This window comes from Cyanistes caeruleus, chromosome 1 (assembly GCF_971803275.1).
Source record: "Cyanistes caeruleus chromosome 1, bCyaCae1.hap1.1, whole genome shotgun sequence".
NCBI lineage: Eukaryota > Metazoa > Chordata > Aves > Passeriformes > Paridae > Cyanistes > Cyanistes caeruleus.
The window spans coordinates 34,816,754-34,839,008 of NC_141701.1; the positions used below are offsets into that span (position 1 = coordinate 34,816,754).

Consider the following 22,255-nt stretch of genomic DNA (forward strand, 5'->3'; position numbering starts at 1 on the left):
ATATACTTCTGTTGTGATGATCTTAAAAGAAAATTGTCATAGCCAAAGAACCAATTAGTTTTAAGAATGAGGATGCCAATTCAGAGGCAGCGTTTTCAGCATCTCAGAGGAAAATCCATTATTCTCTGAAGCACAATGAGAGGACAAAATGGCTGCATTATTCAGTAACTGTGTACATATTATTTATTATTTATTAACTTTTATTATTTAATCATCAGAAAAAACAGAATTATATTTACCCAAATCAGTTAGACCTGTAGATTTTTATGTTACATGGTCACAACTGTTGAAAAATTATAAAATTAGCATTTGAGCTTGCTATCCATTACACTTGGATTAAGCTCCAGTATATTTTGAAAGTGACTGTTCTGTGTGTTTTCTAAACAATCTTCAAATTTTGAAATATATGGAACTGGGAAGGAGTTTATATTCATATTTTTGCAGACCTGTAAAATTAATGGACGTATCAAATGTGTTTAATATACAGTGTAATGCAGGTGGATATGCAACTTTCCAACTACAATTACTGAATTTTAAGGGATTACATTTTGGTAGGCTCTACTTATCACTAACCTAAATTCTTAAATAAATAAAAACCAAACTGTTGAAAGAAGCTGTAAGCTATGAAAAGTATTTTTTAAAAAGTCAGTTTTAGCTCTCTGTAAGAGGCTTTAGCTCACAGTGGACATCTTGCAGGAGAACAATCTTATACAGCCACTGACTGTTCAGAAAAATAGCTGAGGAAAGTTCTGAGTATATTTTCATTTTTTTTTGCATCCCTGAATTTCATGATTGCACGGCATACATTGTTCTACAACTGTAAAAGCTGCAAGGATGTTAGGGGCATACAATTCCATACACTTAATTGGTTCTGGTGGCTGAACTTTTTACATACAGCAAATGCTCTTTCATTCCCACATGAGCTGCATCCATTCTCCTCTCTCTTGCCCCTGTGTTATCAAAACTCTGATGTATACCTCTTTTTCATGCCAAAAGCACTATGTGCCCTGTTTTTCTATTCTTGCTTTCCCATCACTGCCATCAAGAACTTCCCCAGGAATGTCTGGCATTGATCAGAGATTGTGGCAGTACTGCATGACAGGGAAGTGTTGGAGACCTCTGTACCCAGTTGTGCTTCACCTAGTGGGAAGAGAAGCTGTAGGGGAGCTACCTGTGTCTGAGCAGCTCTGGTGAACTGCAGGAATAACATGGAATCTTTGTGAAAGAGGAAAATATGAAGGGCATAAGAAATGCATTAAATACAATATTATATAGATTTTTCTCACTTTAGTGTATTTAGTATAATTATATTTAAGCATTTCTCTCAGTTTTTTCACTTTATTTTGAAAACCCATATGTCTTCGCTTTTCAACTATGCCACTTTGATTTCAGCATAGTTGAAAACTAGGACTAATTAATTCAAGCACTTAAGGTCGTGGCTAATACAGGGCTTTGTTAGCATAATTAACAGACATCAAGGCATATGACCTTGTTTCAATTGACTGAAGTTTATATAGTTCAGTCTGAACAGTAGACGGAAGAAAATTAAGCAACTTTTCTGAATTTGTGCAAAATAACTATGACTAGCTACCACATGCGAAAGGTATGTCTTAGGTCAGTTATCAAGAATATAATTGATTTTAATAGAATTGGCTTCTCTTTGTTTTCTATTGCTTGCTACTTCATTTATTCATTGTATTGAGATTCTGGTTTGCTTTAGTCAGGATCACAAGGTCTTCTAGGCTGCAGTGTATTTGGGTTGGAATTTAGAGAATTTGTTAAAACACTATGTCAATTAAAAAAACCCCCACAATTATTCCTTTTTACAAAAAGACAGAATATAATTTATTTATTAAGTTCATTAGTTTTGGAAAGATTATGAATTATGTGAGTATTTGGATAGATAGAAAAAATATAGTTAGAAATACCTGGAAAAATCTTTATTTCCCAAGTCTTTAATTTATTCAACCTCTGCCCAGTATTGATTATGACAAGAGGATATCACAAAAGATGAATTCATTCACTTTAGAATTGAGTCAGGAACAAGAGAAAAATTATAGATTTTCTCAAATAGATTATGACAGGTAATCAAACTGGTGACAAATTGCTGTCTGTAGATGTAGCTGGGGCAGTTGGATTAGACGTTTCCAATAAAAACTGGAACATACTGTTCAAATACCAATTCTTAAATGGCCACCGTTAATTGGTAAGAAAGTTATTGCCAGCACTACAGCTGCCGACTCAGGCACTTGCCCTTCCCCCTCCCCACCCTCCCCAATGGAATATAATTTGCTCGTCAGTATTTTGTAGCAGACCTCAAAGTGATAGCATGACATGATCATTTATCAAACGGAGCCTGCCCAGAAGAGTGTCTGGTCCCTTTAGTACAGCTTATTGAAAGGCTGGGAAGTGAAAGCACTTTATTAGAGACAGGAAGGCAATGAACAACTAGAGCGTATCGAAAGGGTAATCATATTTCAGCACAGGATTAGTGTGCTCTTAGATAAACATACACTGGAGTAAGCATGTTCTGGGTCATTTATCAAGTAAGTAACAGCTAACAAAAATCTACAGGACACGGTATACATTCATCAAAGTTAAACTGTATACATTTAATTTCAGTAATAGACAACTTTGTGTTGCCAAACTGTTACTTAGAAAGATTCTTTCTAATGAAATCTAGAACACATTACAAACTTCAATGATAGTGTCTGAATGCTTAGGTAAAGATAAATAAATATACTTGCTAAATTATTTTTCTTTTTTAGTAAGTCTAGCCTAAAATATTTTGCCCCTAAATTTTTTTTTGTGATGAAGTGTTAGCACCTAAACTATGGGGGTTATCACGTTGCTATCCTGATACATGCTAATTAAGCTTTGCTGAATAATATTATGAGAGAATTATTAACATTTCTTCCTGTGGACTAATCCTCAGAGTTTCTAGCATTGTTTAATGAGTCTTGATCCTCACAGAACCAGACTTTTGCTGTCTGGTTTTCTAAAATATACATTTTTATCACTGAAAAACAACAGATTATGTCACTATTATTATAGATATGGACACCATCATTATAGATTATAGACCAAAAATTATATGGTTTGGAGGTATGAGGCTGTGCTGCCACTTTCTTTTCCATGTGATTTTTCTAAACATGTATTATATAACCCATAGAGTATTTCCAAGAGGATTTTCTACCAAGAGAGATGAGACAGCAAAAGCAGAATTCTCCCTGCTTATGCTACCCAAGCAATTTTCTAAATTTGAAGGAGCTAAGAGATATCTACATTGCTAGAGACTTCATTATTGGCATCAAACTACAAAGTTTTACACACTCTGTGGGTTAGAATCCATCACAACATGATTAGTAGATTTTTCCAAATTATTACAACAGTAGAACATAAATCCTCTCTCCTATTTATACCTATTGTCTTAAATCACTCCTTAAGGTTTTCACACATACAAGGAAAGCCTGTCAAGAATGGGAGTTAAATGAGATTTTGGAAAGAAGGTGTTTCAGTGTTTCAGAAAGTAAGGTGTCTGAGTAGAAAGGACCAATCTGCTAAACACTGCATGTTTTTAACTTGAATTTATTGTATTTAAAAGACAAAGTAGTTTCATCTAGGTCATACTGCCCCTGGGTAACCAGACAGAAACACAGATGGAGAAAGGTATATTTCACTAATTTCACTGTGTAGGCCAATACTGTAACTGACCACCCACAGTTAGGTAGGGAAGGATTACTGTTTCTCCTGTAAAATACAGTTCTACATATATATAAAGAGAGAGGCAGTGCACTGTGGATTGCATGATTTTTAGCTTTTCTTTTTTTTTAGGCTGTTCTTTATCTGTATAAATTACTTATTCTTCCACAGGCTGATACTCAAAGAGCTCTGTAAGACCTTGGAGATGCATTAACAGACATTGCATATTATACAAATTTTTTCATTGGTAGTTCCTAGGCTTTGGGTGCTTATCAGAGGGATTGAAATGGTGATATTCCCATAGGTGGCATTACTGTATCCTTAAAAATGCAGCATCTTCCAACATCACTGTTTCTTCTGTACAATTTTAATATATTCAGGGAATGCTGTGGCCCACTCTGTTTGAAAATGCACATTCTTAATGTGCATATTAATACATGTGAATAGTCCCATTGAAGTTATTTCTGTGTGCAGGATTTGGGCCTGGCTGAACAAATCACATTACTGTTGAATTTCACTCTGGAGGGGGAAACATAATCACAATGTTCTGTTGTTGTTTCAATTGCAGGATTTGGAGGTTGCATTAAAAAAATGGACAAAGCTACGCAGAATGGATCTTACAGGAAACCCCATCTGTCAAAAACCGAAGTACAAGGATAGGATTATAGTAGAGTCACCAACTTTAGGTAAAAAATTAGATCAATACCCCACCCATAACCCCCACTTTTTTAGGAAACAGCTGAAAAATTAATTATTGTTGAGTAGCACTATCCTCTTAACAGTTACTGCTATAGATATTTGTGTCAAATCATGAATTCTTAATTTATGTAGAAAGCTAAAACTGCTTATGTAATTAGCTTCACAAGCCATCTTTTTTAGCTTTTGTCATTAGTAGTTGTAATAATTTGTTTTATAATAGATGATTGGTGAGATTGTAACAAGAGATTTTTTTGTGTTCATATTTCAGATGTTGTGAAAATGATTTTCAAAGATCAGTTTAATCTGTTCCCTATCAATCTGTATTAGTTGCTAAAGTATTTTCATTGGACAGTTCTGGTTATGCAGATCCCACCTTACTGTGTTTGAATTTGTCATATAACATTCATCCTTAAACTTAAAAGCAATTCACACATATGTTGTGATTGCATTTGTGAATCTTAACCCTTATGGTTAGGATTATATTAGAGTTTAATTATATATATATAATTAATATATTTTATATATATATATGTTTAATTATATATATATAATATAGAGTTTATATTAGAGTTAAGATTTATATTAAAGTTTATATTATTATTATTTTGCATAGTATGAAAGGCAGAAACTGATTCTTCTATAGCTAATTATTTATACAGTAGAAATAAGTAAAAAAAAATCTGCTAATTTTTTACTTTTTTTGGATAAAGAGGGCAATTATTTTTAAAGTTATAATTACGAAACTTGTTTTTCCTTAGAGCACAAAATACTGGCCTTTAAGAAAAAGCAAAAGCCTGTCTGTATAATAAAAATAACAGTGCCTTAGGACAGTTCTAATGCAACCTAAATTTGTGGCCACATTATGTATTTCATTTAGGCTGACCCAAAAATGCAGATGCAGCCAATGAATCATAGAGCATAAGGCTTATGGCACCTAAGTGAGTAAAGTTAACCTTAGAGAGGCAAATCTGTGTGACTGTCTTCATCATCAGTAGAATTCCTTGATTGCTAAGACATGCAGTTTCCCTCTCAACCTGGATTTCTGCATCTATCTATACCCTGTGTAAGAGCATAACTTTTCTGCAGAACTTTATAAAAAGTCTTGCATGTTAAACAAATGTGAAATATATGTATTTCCCTTGAAAGTTATAAAAACTGCAGATTTTTTTTTTGTAATTAAGACGTTAACTCACTCTTGCAGCTTGAATATGAATATCAATCTTTATTGGGTATTTTTTCCTTTACAAAAATACTAGAAAAAGAAAGAGATACTTGAAGAGAATTAATATAGAGCCAATACACATTACATACAACTTTGCACAGCCCCTTAGTTCACTTGCTATCACAGAAAATGTTCTCTTTTGCAGAATCCCTCGACGGGAAAGAAATTCAAGAAATGGAAAGACGTTTCTTAATAAATTGGAAAGCCTCCAGAGCTGCCAGGAAAAAAAACAATGAAAGAATGACAGATGAACATGCAGCCTATGTACAATTTTGTAGGCAAACTAATCAATTACTTCATGCTTATTTAAAACTTACAGAAATCATAAAATTACAGCTAAAAATAAATATACTTAGAATTGTTTATAAGACATTTGTACCAGTGATGGGTCCAAAAGACATGAGTAGAAATTGAGTTTTTCCAATACAAAATTTAATTTTAGCACTAGTTCATGTATTGGTTTTTTTTCCTCACATCTCAGTCTCCCAGAATTATGGAAAGGGGTAGCTAGTACATTTTGAGTGTGTAAATATTCACACTTACTTCCATATTTTAAAAATGTTGTGCATTCTAGGATAAATATGCATGAAATATATCAGACTTTTAAAATCTATTTTTTGATACTAATTTTATCTCTGTATATTGTCAGTTCCTTTAAAGGCCTTTGAAAGATACATGTCTAGCAGATGTCCAAGTTTTAAACTTGGAAAGGAAAAAAAATGTCTGGGAGATAAAAAAGCCTTTAACCCTTTTTGAGGTTTAAAGGCAACCCGTTCTTCAAGTGGGAAAACAGATAAGTTTTGAAACTCAAGCAAAACCTGAAATAAACTCTGAGGCTTTTTAAAATTATGGGGAGGTGGTGGTTGTTACAGAGTTGACTGAAGGTGAAAACATAAATGACTTAAAAGCATGTCTTTCCATGTTGCAGGACTTGGATACGGACATTTAACTTGAAATTATTCAAAATTGTTTGAATTACCATATTTATAAAATAAAATTGTTGGCACTTACACTGTTGCTTTCAGAAAATAAATTAAAATATTATTTTTGAAGACATGAGGGCTGGTGCTCTGCCTGCCAGCACCAGCCCTAAAATAGTTGGAGTCTGCTCATTGCTTGGAAGCTATATGTAAATGGCAATGGTTTGGAAATGGTCTTCTGAATAACTTCTGCTATAAGGAGGTGCTATGTAATTGGATTTACTCCCTTTCAAATAACTGCCTGAATGGGAATACCTGTTTTAATATTCACTTTCATCAGTGTTAGCTGCACCTTCCATAATTCCATTCAAACTTTTCTTTTCTCAATTATCAAATTTGAGTATTTTACCTTAAGATTCATTACCCTGTTTTCTCTAACAAGAGATATTGGAACTTATGATCAACCACACTGAATATTAAACACATGGTTTGACTTGGGATATTGAATTAATCCTTTTTTCTTTTTGTTTTCTACAGCTGACTCTGAAACACCTCATCTTGCTCTTCCTTATAACCACAGTCACTCTGTGAAAGAAAAAGCAGATTTTTTAGATTTGGCTCACAAGCAGAAAGTTGAAAGAAAACCTGCGCCAAGAATCCGTGAAAGAAGAAGTCAGATGAAAACTCAGGTGTGTTTCTCAAATGTCTTCCTTCTAGTTATGTTGGTTGTTGCTTGTACAGCTCTTGCTGAATCAATTGGAAAATGAGTACAGGATGATAGAATTTAATCAGAAATATTTTTTTTAACCATGTTATATTTATTGTCTTTATTTCTTTGAAAGACAAGATAATAGATTTCAGTTTTTGGTTACAAATCAGTGAGCAAGCTAATAGTAGTAAATTTAATGTTACTAGTTTCTGTCATATGCATTTAACTGTAATTATTTTCCACAAAGGTAAAATAATATTGAAGTTAATTCTCTGAAGTAAGTTAAGGTGTGAAGACCATTGGTGAAGTGTGATGCTGTGGACGGAATCAACTGGATAATGAGAAACAATCGGTTTTCATCATTACAGCTTACTTCTAACAGCCATGCTCCAGTTTCACCTGTGGCAATAGTATAGTTAGATATTTAGGACCTAATATCACTCCTTCCAGATTTTTAATGCTATTTTTAACCTAACAGTTTTATTATTTATCAGCTGAACGAGCCAACAACAAAAAAAAATCATCATTTATATAATGCTGTAGATTAAATAAATACACGCAACTGACATGGGTATTCTTTTGTAATTAAATTAGTAAATGTAGTGTTCTATTTTACATTCAAGTTAGAATTTATTAGTATGTTTGACAATTTAACTGAGCAACATTTAATGCTATTTTATTCTTGACAACTTACCACTTTTCATTGCATGAGTTTTGTTTCTTTTGATTATTTGTTCTGATTAAAAATAGCTGCCTTTTCATTGAGAAGGGAAGAATTGCATATCACAAGGGTGCTCTCTTTCAAATAATTATTTTAGTTCATCACATGACAATGGATATATTCTGGCCTAAAAAAGAAACTGAATTTGACATATATGTGCCCGTTATTGTACTTTTTTCTTTCTCAGAAAACACAAAACAGTGGAGCAGTTAAGAACTACAGGAACAATGTACTTATTATTATAAAAAGTAATACTGCTAGTACCTAGTGTAGTAGTATACTATTATTTTCCAGTGAATAGTACAGGCTTCTGAAATTTAGAGAGACACAGATTAATACTCATGCCATATAAATACGTTTGGGGTTTTTTTAAATTCTATTGTAAGATGGGTTTGTCCACATGCTCAGTATTATGTCAGCTTGCATGTCATCTCTGTTAGCATCCTGTCTTTAGGGCCAGGCTGAGTAAAACTGCTTTCCATTTCGTATTCCCCTTAGTCCTAAAATAGGATGGAGCATGTGTGTACAACATCTTTTCTCCTGTAAGACCTTCTGCTGTTCCCTTTGAGACAAAGCATTCTGATTCTGTTTTACAGTGGTAAAAAGCTGTCCAATTGTTGAGCTTCTTTGCTTGGCAAATATTTTCTCCCTATTAAAAATCTGGACTACAATCACAGCTCTGTTGAAATCCCTTTTGACCCTAGAAAGGTAAAGAGAATATCTTCCATACTTGATTGAAATAAAATGGCTATATTTTTATCAATTTACATTTGTAAATTAAATAATTTAAGTGATTTTTTTTTTGCTGTTAGTCTAGAAGATTTTTGTCTGATTTCACAGGAAAGGTTAGAAGAAACTGCAGTCAGATGACATGCATTTAATATTTTCTAAAAGCTTGTAAGTGGGACTTTTATCTTAGATGCTGAAGGTTCAGTATTGTAAGGTTACCTTACAATTTCATGAGTAATCACTGATCCTGAGATGTATTCTAATCTTTCTAGTAGAGGAATTCCATAGAAACCAAAGAGTCTTGGGAGTTAAAGGTTTGTGAATTCTTTAGAACTTCTATAGGAAAAAAACCCCAGAACCTCAAAAAATAGAAATACTCATTCTCAGATCTTATGTAGATACGAAAAAATGGCAAATCATAGTATTCCCTTGCCAGATCCACTAATTAGGGATATATATGAGTGTGCCCACAAGTAAAGGAAGGAAATTTTTTCAAACTGAACAAATACCTGTATTGTTTAATTGAAATTCAGTATTGGACCAAAGAAATTAGTGGGTTTTAATCCTAACCTCTGTGTTAGTCAAATAAATTATTCCAACAGATGTTTCCTCTTTCCCTATACATATTAGGTGATGTTTGACCTTGGCAACTGAAAAACAGGCATTAAATACCTTTTTAACCTACATCTGAGATCCACTGAGGATTGCATGCAGCTTGAACAATGAAAAAAGCCACTTATTACTAGATTACTGAAATATGTCATTAATCTTTCCTTTTTGATGATGTAAAAACAATAGCAATTTTATATTGAATTTTAAGTTAGTTTTGGACATTCAGAGAAAAGTATGGATATTGGCAGGAAGTAATTAAAAGAAACCAAATCACTTAACTATTTTAAAGATACCTAATACCTTCCAATGGGATACACCATTATTAATGCTCCCTGAGTAGAGAAGTTGTTGAAATTTTGATGTTGTAAACTTAATCTGTAACCAGCAGTTTCTGCCCACATTGCCTTACTCATGGAATTGAATATTTTGGTAGGTATTTGTAGCAGTTCAGAATGTGGTGGGAAAGTCACCTTTTGTTTCTCCATTGTATGTTATGGGATTAGCAATGTGGAAATATCTTTAAATTATACAATCAGCATGTAATAAATACTCTGGATTGTGCCAGCTAATCATGAGCCACTTTTCTGCCACATGCACAGCATGAATATTTCAAATTCTAGTCCAAAAGGAAGGAACTTGTAGTGAATGTTAGTTTTTCCTCTTAGGCAGATGCTTAATGAACATTGTGTTTAGTTAGTTAAATATTTATAAATGCCTTCTGTTGTGGTGATTTGTGTGGTCTGAAATCTACACAGGATAATGTATATTGGGTAACAGGTAGGAATGTGTCTGTTCTGCATGTATACTGGGCTTTTGTTTATATGAATCTAACTAGCATTATAATAAATAGAATTATTAAGGCATATTATATGAAAGGTTTTTGGGGAGAAATGATACTGAGACTGTAATGATATATACCCAAAACATAAGCTTTGCAATCATACACTCCACATTACAGAATATAGCTCTCTCATTTGAGAGGGACAGGGAAATACATTACCTCTGGGTGACCTAATTCTTGTTCACTTACTGAATATCAATTTCAGCAACATCTGAAAATTCAAAAATAAAAAATATCCTCAGTCTTAGCTGCAGGAGAAGGAGAAATACAGATTTAAGATCTAAACCAGTGCAGTTTTAGCTGCACACCTTTGAGTTGGTTTTAGCAGCTGAAGAGCTTGCAAGCACTCCAAATGTATTCAGAATTAGGTGCATTAAATACTTAGAGATACCAGCTTGAGCACTTTGCCAGAGCTGAGAGCATGCTTGGAACAGACATGGAGTACCTTTTCCAGCAGTCTGTTTCACTGCCTTTCTTTGGTGATGGTTGAAGGAAAAATGTAAACATCTTCTTAGTGAGGTCTAGAAAGTATCAATCAGCATTTAGTGCTGAAGGCTGTGAAAGAGAAATGTAAGGAATTTACTTGCTGTTGAATTATTGAGCCATGACATAGGATATGAAAGGAGTCACCACAATGCTAGATAAAGTGTAAGGATAAAGAGATAAAGTGAAGTTCTGAAATTAAATAGGGTTGCTGAAGCAGAGCCATTTGAATGAAGGTCAGATATTAGCAGTTTCTGATTACTGTGGGTAAGGTCTTACCATGTAAGGTCTCAGCAGGCAATTCAGCCAGTTTTAGTGTTTGGTTCCTTTTTTTTTTCTTTGAGAATATGCACTACCTGTAAAGGTGAGCGTAAGTACTTCTGCAGAGACATAATTAATATTACAGTAATCTGCACTCCAGCGGTATTTTTAGTATCCATGTTTACAGCCTTGCTGAATATGCTGCTGGGTGATTCTCCCCATGATCATTCATACTCTGTTCGGAAGAAACAGAGTAACTGTCATCACAAACATACAAGACACAAAAAATGTCTTATTTCAGTAATGGTTATTAAAAAAAAAAAAAAAAAAAAAAGAGAAAAAATAAAGAAGAAAGAAGTATGTCTACTATATACCAAATCTGTGGTACTTAACACTGCTATGTCTTCTAGTGTTCTAGAGGCAGTGATAAAAGGCATCCCTTTTTCCCTGTGCCCTGCCTCCCCAGTCCAGTTCTCTGTGCTGCTGCCTGTGCCCAAAGCTGAGAAGGAGTAAAGATCCAAACACTGTCAGAACACGTGCACTGATAGACCTCCTGTGCCCTTGAAAAGAGTAAATTCTTTGCAAACCGTGGGCAGCGAGCACATCTGCTGATGAGCAGATTGCCAGCTAGACTATGCATAGGAGTATGCATACTCCTACATGTCTGGCTGACCAGATAGAGCATAGACACATTCTTGATGGGTAATCTGGTGGGAGCACATTTGCTTGCAATAGTCTGCTCCCTCTTCCAGGAGATAGGGGCTGTTTCCCAAACATTTAGAAGACCAAATGGCATATATGGCTTGTCAGCCAGTAGGTGATCAGCAACTTACCAGGGCACATCTGGGGCTGCAGGCTGTCAGATGCTCTCAAGAACATTGAAACCCAGACTGTCTGTAACTTTCTACATAAAAGACACGAATATTTAGAATGCTTTAGGTTGGAAGATCATTGAGTCCAACCGTAAGTTAGTAACGTCTTAAACAGAATGCAGAATGAAGGGGGACTATGTAGTGATTATAGTGTGAGTTGCATCTTGTAACTGGGTCCATCAAAACTGTGTCAGGAATGAAATACTATTTTAGGATGGTAAACAAAAAGCAAACCTGGATCTTTGCCTATTTATTTTTCAGGTGTTACATGTTCACTCTAATAGTTACTAGATAAATGAAACATTCGGTATGCAGTATTTATTTTTTTCCTATTCGTAGATCTTTGTTGTCAGTACTTTTAGAGTACTGTTGAGATAAAACCTCAAAACTTCATAATATTTTTGGTCTGCTGTATTACCATTGCACATCTTTCATTGTGTAACTGACAAAATTACAAATATCACTTTAATAACATAAATATTAATCTTATTAGCAAATTGTTAAAGAAGTAATACTTTGTTTTTAGGTTTTTAAAATACATAACTGCATGGGAGTTTGAAAAAGTTTGAGGTTAAATTTGAGGTTAATTTGAGGTTAAAGACTGCTGCTTGAATAGGAATATATAAATAAATTCTGTAATTTCAGTATAATTCTGTTGAAGTCAGTTCCAATAATCTAATTTACTGCAATGATTTAAACACTCTTTCAATATTTATCTTCCTGTATCCGGTCACACATTGTGTAGACACACTCTCCTCTCTGAAAAGCTGAAAGCAGCTGCTTTAAAAAGTCTGAGGTGAAAACAGTCACTGTGCCCTCATCTAGCAAGATGAGCTACTACATTTTGGAGGACAGCACTGCAACCACTGATTCCTTAGTAGCAGCCATACCTCCTCAAATTCACCTCCAGCACCTTGGGATGTATCCCATCCAGTTGCAAAGACTTGGATTTGTCAGATTTACCTTAGTGGTTCCTAAATTGGTTATCATCTACTGTTGGTAGAATTTCTCCCCAACAAAAACTGTTCCTAGGTCCTCAGAGATGTGAGACCAGGCCTCACCAGTAAAGATTTAAATACTTTTAGGGTTTCCACACTACTGTTGGTGTGTTAGAAGTACCAAAAGGAAAAAAAAAATTTAGACATCACTGGCCAAATACCTCCCCTTGGTAATGCTCTTACCATAGTCAGACTACATGTAAACACAGTGTTTGAGTTATGGATCTAAGTTAAAATATGAACTTTCAATCCATAGCCAATGAAAAAATCCTATTTTCTCTTAAATATCACTTTAAAACCAGTGCAAGGTGTAAGTTTGTTTAATGCTGTATTATTTCTTTATATATACAGGTATAAAACAGTACACAGCACTGCCTGTGATGCAGCTTTAAAAGCCATACAGTTGAAAAGTTCTGAGATAGTCAGAAAGCTATCAGTTTTCAAGATGTGCCCATTGATTTTTCAGGATCAGGATTCAGACATAATCTGTTTATATGGGATAGTATGTGATTGTATTCAGAGTGTAACTGGTAAAAATAAGTGCAACTGAAATGCTCTCTCCCCTGTTTTATTTGTGATTTTTCATCTCAGTTTGTGCAAAGTAGCTATCCTGACTAACAGAGCTCTGAGGCAAAATAATTAATTTCGTGAACCTGATTATTTATAGTCACAAAATTATAAATGCTACCTATTGTAACTGGAAACAATACTTTTTACTTTGCTAGGGAAAAAAAAAAAAACCCAAACAATGAATATTTAAGTCATTTGGCCTTGAAGAAGTCTAGGAATTCACTGTTAAGAAAGTTGTATTTGAATCTTACCTCTTCAAGCAAACAACACTGTAACCAGAGACTAGAGAAATGAATGACTACATCTTTCTGTTCTCTTAATTCTGAGCAGAATTAATTGCTGCATCAAAACCAAGATAAATCCAAGCCAACCACAAACTGATCCATGTAACAGACTAAGACTTCAAATCAAAAAGATTTTTGAATCAATAAGCTCTTCCTATTTTGGAGAGTTAATATGTTAGACTGCCATAGTAACCAGTGATTACATGTCCAGTAAAATTTGGTATAATCAGTTACACATAGTTTGTAGGAAAATGTTTTGGAATAAAAGACTGAATCTTATCTGATTTCATTTCTAAGAGAAATTGCTTTGATTATTAATAAGATTTTTTTTCCTTATGGGACTTTAAAAGTATTTGGTACACATTTATGTAAGAAAAAAATGTTAATACCATTTTTGTCCATGGAAAAGTAATTCTTGTAATTAAGGGATGTTCACTACCCCAAATAGACAGATTCTGTCAATTCAGAATATTCTGGTTCCAGGTTTGGCACTGAAGAAAAACAAAAGGGCTTTCACTGCAACAGCCAATAACCTTGCAATAGTTAAAGATCTTTTTTTTTCTCATCAGCAGCGTTTGATAACACTGCTTATAATTTTTGTAGAAATGTTGAGTGCTCCTGGGAAGTGTTAATGACCATGGGAGCAATAAGTGCTTTGGTTACATGAAGATCTCACCTGTCTCCTCTGATGTCTCTGATGTAGGTCAAGGAGGAAGCTGAAGTAACGCAGAAGTAGTTTGAATTCTAAAGGCCAGAAGTTACAGGATGTGAAGATTTGGCCATTATTGATTTTCTTTTTCTCCTTCAAATCTTACAAAGAAAGATACTGGTGTTTGGATATGTTATCTGTGTCTTTTTAATCTTGAAACCAGACAAATTTAAGTATGTTGAACTTAATGCTATTATGAACATTCAAAAGGGAACATTCAAGAAAAGGGAACTGCCTGTTTATTTACAAAAAATGTTTTGTCTCAAAAGCATGTAAAAGCATTGGCACATGCTAACTAAACTGCCTAATTCTTAAACTTCCCCAAGAAATGAACTGGTTTTAGCCAGTGCCTTACCTAGCAGTTGCTTCTTTCCCTATGTGATACTCAGTAATTGTGCAGAGGTATGTTCACAGTAGGGTCCTGGAGTCATTAGGGTTGAAAAAGACCTCTAAGATCATGCAGTCTAACTGTAAACCTAACACTGCCATATTCACCACTAAACCATGTCCTCAAACACTACATCTACACATATTTTTTTAACATTTCCAGAGATGGTGATTCTGCCATTTCCCTGTGCAGCCTATTCCTGTGTTTGACCACCCTTCCAGCAAAGAATTTTTTCTCAACACCTAATCCAGACCTCCCCTGGTGCAACTTCTGGCTGTTTCCTCTTGCCCTGTCACTTGTTGCTTCAGAGAAAAAAACAGCCCCCACCTGTTTACAACCTCCTTTCAAGCAGAAAGAAGCTATTAGCACATGATTTTTTAGAAGATCTGTAGTCCTAAAAATAATTTCCATCATTTGGATTTCTCCACCTTCTGGTGAATTATGTGGAACAGTTAGCAGAGGAGGCACGAGAAGATTAATGATGACTGTGCTGATTAATTTTTTGATTGGGAGTATCATTCATTAATTTAACTTCAAATTCTGTTTTTTTGGCTGCTTTGCACTAGTTTGAGTAATTAAATAAATGCTTAAGAATTCTAATATAGGAAAATTCCATTCCTACAAATAAGGAGAGGAAAGCCCAGATTACAAATTGCCCCTTGAAAAAACCTTTCCTAATGCAGTTTCTCTGTGTGAATGGCAGCTCAGCATCTTGTGCTTGCAGCTCTCTCTGAAATAAGGAAGGTAATTTTCCCGAATAAGGAAATATCTTTTGCATGGAATGTTTTGTATATTTTGTTATTATTTATAAAGATAATTTGGTACACATTATTAAAATACATTTAACTCCTGCATGTATTCTCCCCTTGAATAATAAGATCTTCATTATAAAGAACAAGATTTCCAAAGCTGAGGTAGTAAATGAGTGGTACTGTAATGCTGAGGTGCCATTGCTTCTGGTAAAGTGTTGTGGTTAACCAAGCTGCCAAGACCCACGCAGCTGCTTGCTTACTCCCCAAATTGGGATTGGGAAAAGAATTGGAAGGGTAGAAGCTGGAAAACTCATGGGTTGATATAAGGACGGTTTAATAGGGAAAGCAAAAGCCACACATGCAAGCAGAGCAAATCAAGGAATTTAGTCACCACTTCCCATGGGCAGGCAGGTGTTCAGCCATTGCCAGGAAACCAGGGACTCATTACATGCTATGGCTACTTAGGAAGGCAAATGCCAAACATCCAAACATCCCCCTGCTTCCTCCTTCTTCCCCTACTTCAGATACTGAGCATGATGTCATATGGTATAGAATATTCCTTTGGTCAGCTGGGGTTATCTGTCCCAAATTCCCACATTGTGAGTTCCCATGTCCCCAGTCTCCTTGCCAGCATGGCAGTATCAGAAGCAGAAAAGGTCTCATCTCTGTGTTATTGCTGCTCAGCAATAACAAAAACATCTCAATATTATCAACCTTGTGTTCAGTACTAATCCTAAATACAGCCCCATGCCAGCCACTGTGAAGAAAATTAACTCTTAGCCCAGCCCAAAGCAGCATATAAGGCTGGTGAGTTATTTGCCTTGAAAATTAGAACATTCCAAACACAAAATAAAGCTCAGATGTGTAGCTGTTAGTCCCTTACTGACATCAGTACTAACTGAGCACGATACTTCTTGTTCTAGCTGCAGTCGTTGATGATGTTCAAGTCACAAAAGCCAGAAAAGCATAAATAATAATAATAATAATAAAAAAGTTCATTCTTTAGGCAATTTCCAAAGAAGAATGTCAATAGTCTTGGTGAGCATGTTCAGTGTCAGCTGCTGATTGCTGACTCAATGCAGCACATTAGGGAGTCACCTCCTAATCTCTATGTCATGGTGTTATCTTTGCATCTTACACTTCCCTCTGCCTTACACACACCTATTTAAAACTATTTAATGGGCTTTTTTCAAAAATATTTTTTTAGTATTGTTAGTATTTCTCAATGTGGGTTATTGCATAAACCACCTAGTGCTTGGTTTCTTTTTCATAGGTTCTGAGTATTTCTGGATTAAAGATTTTAATTTCTTGTACGATAAATAAAACATTGAAGATCTGAATTAATTATTCCCAATGCAACATGTGCCATGGGGTTTCACACAGAATACCACAGCCAAGCAACTCATGTCTAGCTAAAGCAAACCCTAACAAAGTCTTGATACCCTGCTCTAACACTTACGTACACACACACACCCCCCCAGAATGGAGCCCTTATGATACATATTTTAAATATATTTTTTAAAGTAATTACTACTGAGAAAATGCTATAAAAAGTGCATTGATACACTGTAATTTGGCATATTTAACATAACTGTGGAATGTGCTATGGTTCTACAGTACATTATCAATGTGGCATTTGAAACAAGGGGCGAGTATTTAATTGGAAATCTTCAAAACAGTTGTTTGGATTTGGAATCCATTATGCTGAGTTTTCCCCAAGAAGAAAAAGTTGTGAAGTGCAACTTATTTTTATTCTCCTGTGGCTGTGTCCTGCCCTTCATTTGCTCCCAGGCTACAGCTGGAATCTGTGGGACCTACCCAGATACAATCTGTGTGTGGCTTCCTGCCGGAGCAGTTTTACTCAGACAAGCAATGCTTCTGCTAGTCTCTGTCAGAAACACCAATAACTGCTGCACCATACCAGCAGGCAAGCACACTTGAGAAATCCTTATACAGAAATGGCAATGGGAGAAAATGAACAAATTGGAAAGAGGTACCCTGAATGTTTGTGCTGAATTGTAGCCATAAAACCAGAAACTAATTTGACGTAAAGGGAGCAGAGTGTACCTGGAAAAACATCATTCTGTCTCTGGTAGAACTTCTTACCTAAATCACACTGGAAATCTGGCTCTTCTGTGACTCTGGCATTTCTCAGATTTGAGATATACTGTGGAAGGTAAGTCAGGAAAAGTAATTCTCAGTCATTTATCTGGGAAAGAAGAAAAAGAAGAAACAGCTGCAGCCATTTGTTACCACTTTAGATTTAAATAGTGGGTTGATACAAGAAAATAATCACTGAATGTCTTTGTGTTTATAATTGAGGAGGTGTCATCTGATGGGAGAAAGTCTTGATGATGCAAAGAACAACTATTTCTACATTTCTATCTCTTTGGGCTTTTAAAATATGTTTAAAGCACCCCTTTTTTGGTAACAAGGCTAGCAGCCAGAGCGGTGTCTCCAAATACTGCTCAATTTCTTACCGTACAAGCCACCAAAAAATAAGGTGGATGTGGCATTGTCTAAAGATGGTAATGGGAGTTCCACCACCACTTCTCTTCCAATTCCTTCCATTGGATTTCCTGCACTGAGGCAGAACTCTGTGTACTGTGGGAAACTCAAAACAAATACTGTGTCATTAATCTAGTCAGAACAGAAAAGAGCACAGCACTCACAATCTGCTAGTTTAGGGTGGCTGGAAAGTCTTAGGGTGTTGGGACACCTGCTGTTAAGTTCTCTGTCAGTGACATAGTTGAGCATCCCACGGCCTAGTGAGGAGAAGTCCTCCCTGAGTAGGCATTTTTGAGGTGGGCAGCAGACCTAGAAACTTCCTGGGGTGTGGGAGAGCTGACCCCCAGATTTGTGTGCTAGTCTCTGTCAGTGTGTGTTTGGCACTTACAAGATGACAGAGAAGCCCCAGTGGAACTGAGGCTGGAAGTATCCCTACTCCCCAGGGAATCTGCGATCAATTCTTCCACATCGTACCACAGAGTGTTTTCAGTACAAGCTAAAGAATATAGTCAAGAACTGCTTGTTTGAGCCCCAGAAGCTGACTGATCAGAGCAATATCTGTCGAGTGCATTTTCAAAGAGGTTTTGACTGCAGAAAGGATTCAGCAATACTCACTTGGGCTGGAGGCAGCCCTGGAAACCTTGGGGCAAAAAAAAAAAACAACATGGCTTAACAGGGCTGCTTGGAGGCTCCTCCACCGTCCCCCAGAGAAGCAATGTCTTCATTCTTTTGCATCCTGAGGCCAAAGGATGATTTGTGGTGCTGGTGAAGTCCATCATTGCAGCCGTGTACATACTGAAAAGAGTAGCTTTTGTCAGAATAGCTCCTGATGGCTGAAGGGAAACCCCCACCGAGGCTGCCAGCACCAGGCAAAGGTAAACGTTGAGGCACAGTTTCAGTACTTAAATTTACAGATGAATTTAAGTACTTAACTTAGAATTTAGTGCTTAAATTCAGAACCTGTAGAGCAGCCCGAAGCATTCCTCGCCATCCAGCCCTCTCCGGCCCGGGGGAGGCGGCTCCTCGGGGCTGTGGATGCCGGCCCGAGGGCAGAAAGCGGGCAGGATCCTCCCCGGCCCCCCCAGAGCGGCGCTGCTGGAATTCTCGGGCCGGAGAGTTTGGCTGGGACGCGCCGGCGGCTGCGGCGGGCGCTCTGCGGGTGCTGGCGGGCCGGGCCGGGGCTGAGGGCAGGTGTCCGGCTGCTTCTTCCCGCCCCGCCGGGTCCTCACCGGGCCCTCACCGCGCTCGTCTCTTCCCGGGGCTTCCAATTAGCGCTAAAGTTTAAGTCCTTAGTTTTCTTGGCTGCAAACCCGGTAACGAATCGCTCATACTTTGTTTTTCCACTGCTCCCGAGGCTTGATTTATTGTGTCTCTCTTATCGCACAATCGGGCTTCGTTCAAAATGTTATTCTGGGCTAATTCCATACCCCGGTATTTATTTTGACTGTCCCTTCTCATTAGCGTTACTGATTTTTAATCGCTCGCCGTTCCCTGTTAAATCCCCTCTCTGCCCGCGCGGGCTCGCCTCATCCCGTCCGTGTTTCCATCCCGTGTGGGTCGGTGCCCGGAGCGGTGCCCGGGCAGCCACGGCCGGAGCCTCGCCCGGGGGAAGCCGCTTCTCCCGGGAACATCCGCGAGCCGGAGATGCGGCGGCGGAGCGAAGAGAAAGGGCTCGCTTTTAACGGGGCATCGCCTGAGCTCCCAGCCCAGCGATTGAATTTCTCTCCTCCAGCAAAACCGTTACTTTATCCTAAGAAAAACAGCGCGAGCGGGGCAAGCGGCGGCCGGGGCGGCGGGACCCGCGCCGAGCCGGGGCTGGGCGCGGGGGACGGCGGGGGTCGAGGGGAGCGTGAGGCGATGCCGCCCCGACAGCTCCGTGATTGATGAGCCACCCGCCCGGGAAGGGGCGGTCGCTATCGCCCAGGCCGGAGGGGGGTGCCAGGTGCGACACAGCCCCGCCGCACCCACCGGCCGCGACGGCTTATAAACACCGGGACGGGACGGGACGGGACGGGACGGAGGCTCCGGGCTGGAACCTCCGCACCGGGCGGGAGCGGTAAGTTCATCCCCGGCCGGGCACGGCGGGGTCCTGCCAGGGCCCGGGCAGCCGGGATGCGGGATCGGGACGCAGCAGCCCCGCGGGGCCGTGAGCAGCGGTGCTGCCCCGCACGCCGACAGCCAGGTTCCTATTTCTCTGCTCCGGAGAAAGGGTTTTCGTTACCTGTGACCGGAGTTACACAGAGGGCAAGGTCTTTTTAAAACCGATGCAAAATAATTCAGATTCACTGTATTTTTCCTCCTAAGGAGCAACGGATAAGTTTATCTAAGGTTTCCACCTGTTTGTTTTCAGTTTGTGTGCTCTGCTCTGGCGTTTTCCATATTTTCCTTGTCTGTGTGGGCACGTTGCCTTCATCGCCGTTTCATTCACACAGAATATAAGACTAAAATTAATATTGTGCTGGGTTTTTTGGGTAAAAGATGTCAAACCAATCGTGTCTTTGTAGCGTCGTGTAAAAACACAAATGTATCTGCATGCCTTAGAAATACTCCACTAGAAGTGCTTTAGAAACAACATAAATAACTTACTTTTCACAGCCCTGTTCCCAACTCTTTCAGCAAACCAGGTGGCAAGTGGGTGCTTGCAAAAATTACTGTTTTTACAAAAAAACTAAATCTCTTTCTCGAAAAATTTTAAAATGGAAATTATGTTGACTGGAGGCTTTTTGTTTACTTAAGTTTTTAGCAGCAATTTTTTGACCATGACCAGGCAATGCCTGGATGTGAATGGTACATTCTAATACCTAGAATGGGTGTCTTGATTACTCTGGGGAGAAGAGTGGTGCTGCCTGGTCCCAGTGTGCAACAGAAGTGATCCTGGCTGTGGATCCAGGAACCACCACGGTTTGGCTACACATATTACATACCTACAGCAGATCCTTTATTTTGTGTAGCAGATTTTCCCAGGCAATTTGCTGTTTGTGTTTGATGGGAAGTCTGAGAGTGGATAAATTTAATTCAGAGTGAAATCTTGCATTTCCACAGCTGAAATTCTGTACTTTTTTTCCCCACAGGCCTGGGGTTTTATCTCATAGATGTGAAGCTCCTAAACCAGAAACTCCTGTTTCCAAGGGCACCCGAGGAGATGAAGTTTTCAGGTACGTGCATTTCTATGTACTGTATGTCAGTCAAAGCTATTCCAGTTCTAAATGTAGTTACACAGCAAAATCAAAACTGTGTAAACCAGCCCTAGTCCTGTATTTCAGTAGAGAAGCAGGTATTTTTACTAACCCAGTGTGTCCATATCCTTGGATAACCCAGACTTCTCCAGTAATTGGGGAAGGCTTCCTCCTACCAGTGGGATCTTGATGGGATGGCAAAGAGAAATCCTGCTGCTAAACATAAATTGTTAGATTCTTCTGCCAGTTTTCATTATTATCTTAAATGATGGTCTTGATCTCATCACAATGATGATTTTTTTAAAACCAAAATGCATCCAGATCTGGCTATGCCTTAACGCAAGAAGCAAACACCAAGAAAAAAGCACATAGGAATTTTTTTTTATTTGAAGTTAGAGGCAATAGCCAAGGCAATTGCCTTCAAGACTAGCTCATGAAGTCTTAATGTAAGCTTTATTTTATATTGATCATAAATACCACAATAAAAAGAAGAGTGAGATTTTTTCCCTTTTGGTTTAGAGCTATAATGTGAACAGAATATTTCACATATAATTTCAGTCTAACCTGAAAAGAGTCTAACCTGCTGAAGAGAACATTACATGATAATACTCTGTGAACCACATTAATAGCAAATCAATCACAATTAATCACCCAAAATAATAATAATAAAATATCTTCTAAATAAAAAGGATTATTTAGAAACCTTTCCTTGTCTTTGGTGGAAATCTTTGACCGGTGTGTGCTTGAAATGTTTTGCAAAATTAAGAGCTAATTCTTGTAAATGTAGATATTCAGTAATTTATAGGCATCAATTTTATTTAAATTTTTAATTATGCAATATTTGGGTGAAATTAAAAGGTTTAGTAAATTGATCTTGCCCTTGTCTAGCCAGGCTGTCACAGGAACAGACACTCCTAACACGTGAAAGCCGGCATCTGGGACATCCACGAGGGCTGCTTGGCTAAGGACAACAGGATCAGGTATTATTCCAGCTAAGAAGTGCTGTGCTTTGGGGAATATTGAATGAATTGCATTTTTCTGTGGAATCCTGAATGAATTAAAGGACTGTGAGTTGTATTACAGGCAGAGCTGATGGACC

General features: G+C 37.5%; 1 protein-coding gene across 13 annotated transcripts in view; it reads left to right on the forward strand.

The window, feature by feature from the left end:
• PPP1R42 (protein phosphatase 1 regulatory subunit 42) overlaps positions 1-22,135 on the forward strand; it is a 32,193-nt gene extending 10,058 nt beyond the window's left edge. For 4 of the 13 annotated variants that reach the window (XR_015286022.1, XR_015286021.1, XR_015286020.1 and 1 more), the window contains 5 exons: positions 4,271-4,388; positions 5,769-5,897; positions 7,081-7,232; positions 8,570-8,681; positions 14,327-14,461. Coding sequence is in view for 9 of the 13 variants with exons in the window: in XM_086886350.1 (XP_086742476.1) it covers positions 4,271-4,388; positions 5,769-5,897; positions 7,081-7,234; positions 21,052-21,135; positions 22,049-22,121 (558 nt within the window). In the remaining 4 variants the exon portion in view is untranslated. Of the gene's footprint in view, positions 1-4,270; positions 4,389-5,768; positions 5,898-7,080; positions 7,326-8,569; positions 8,682-12,032; positions 12,078-14,326; positions 14,462-21,051; positions 21,136-22,048 lie in introns of those variants that run through there. The other 9 variants (XM_086886312.1, XM_086886305.1, XM_086886299.1 and 6 more) reach the window with 4 other exon arrangements.
• The last annotated feature ends 120 nt before the right edge of the window (positions 22,136-22,255 follow it).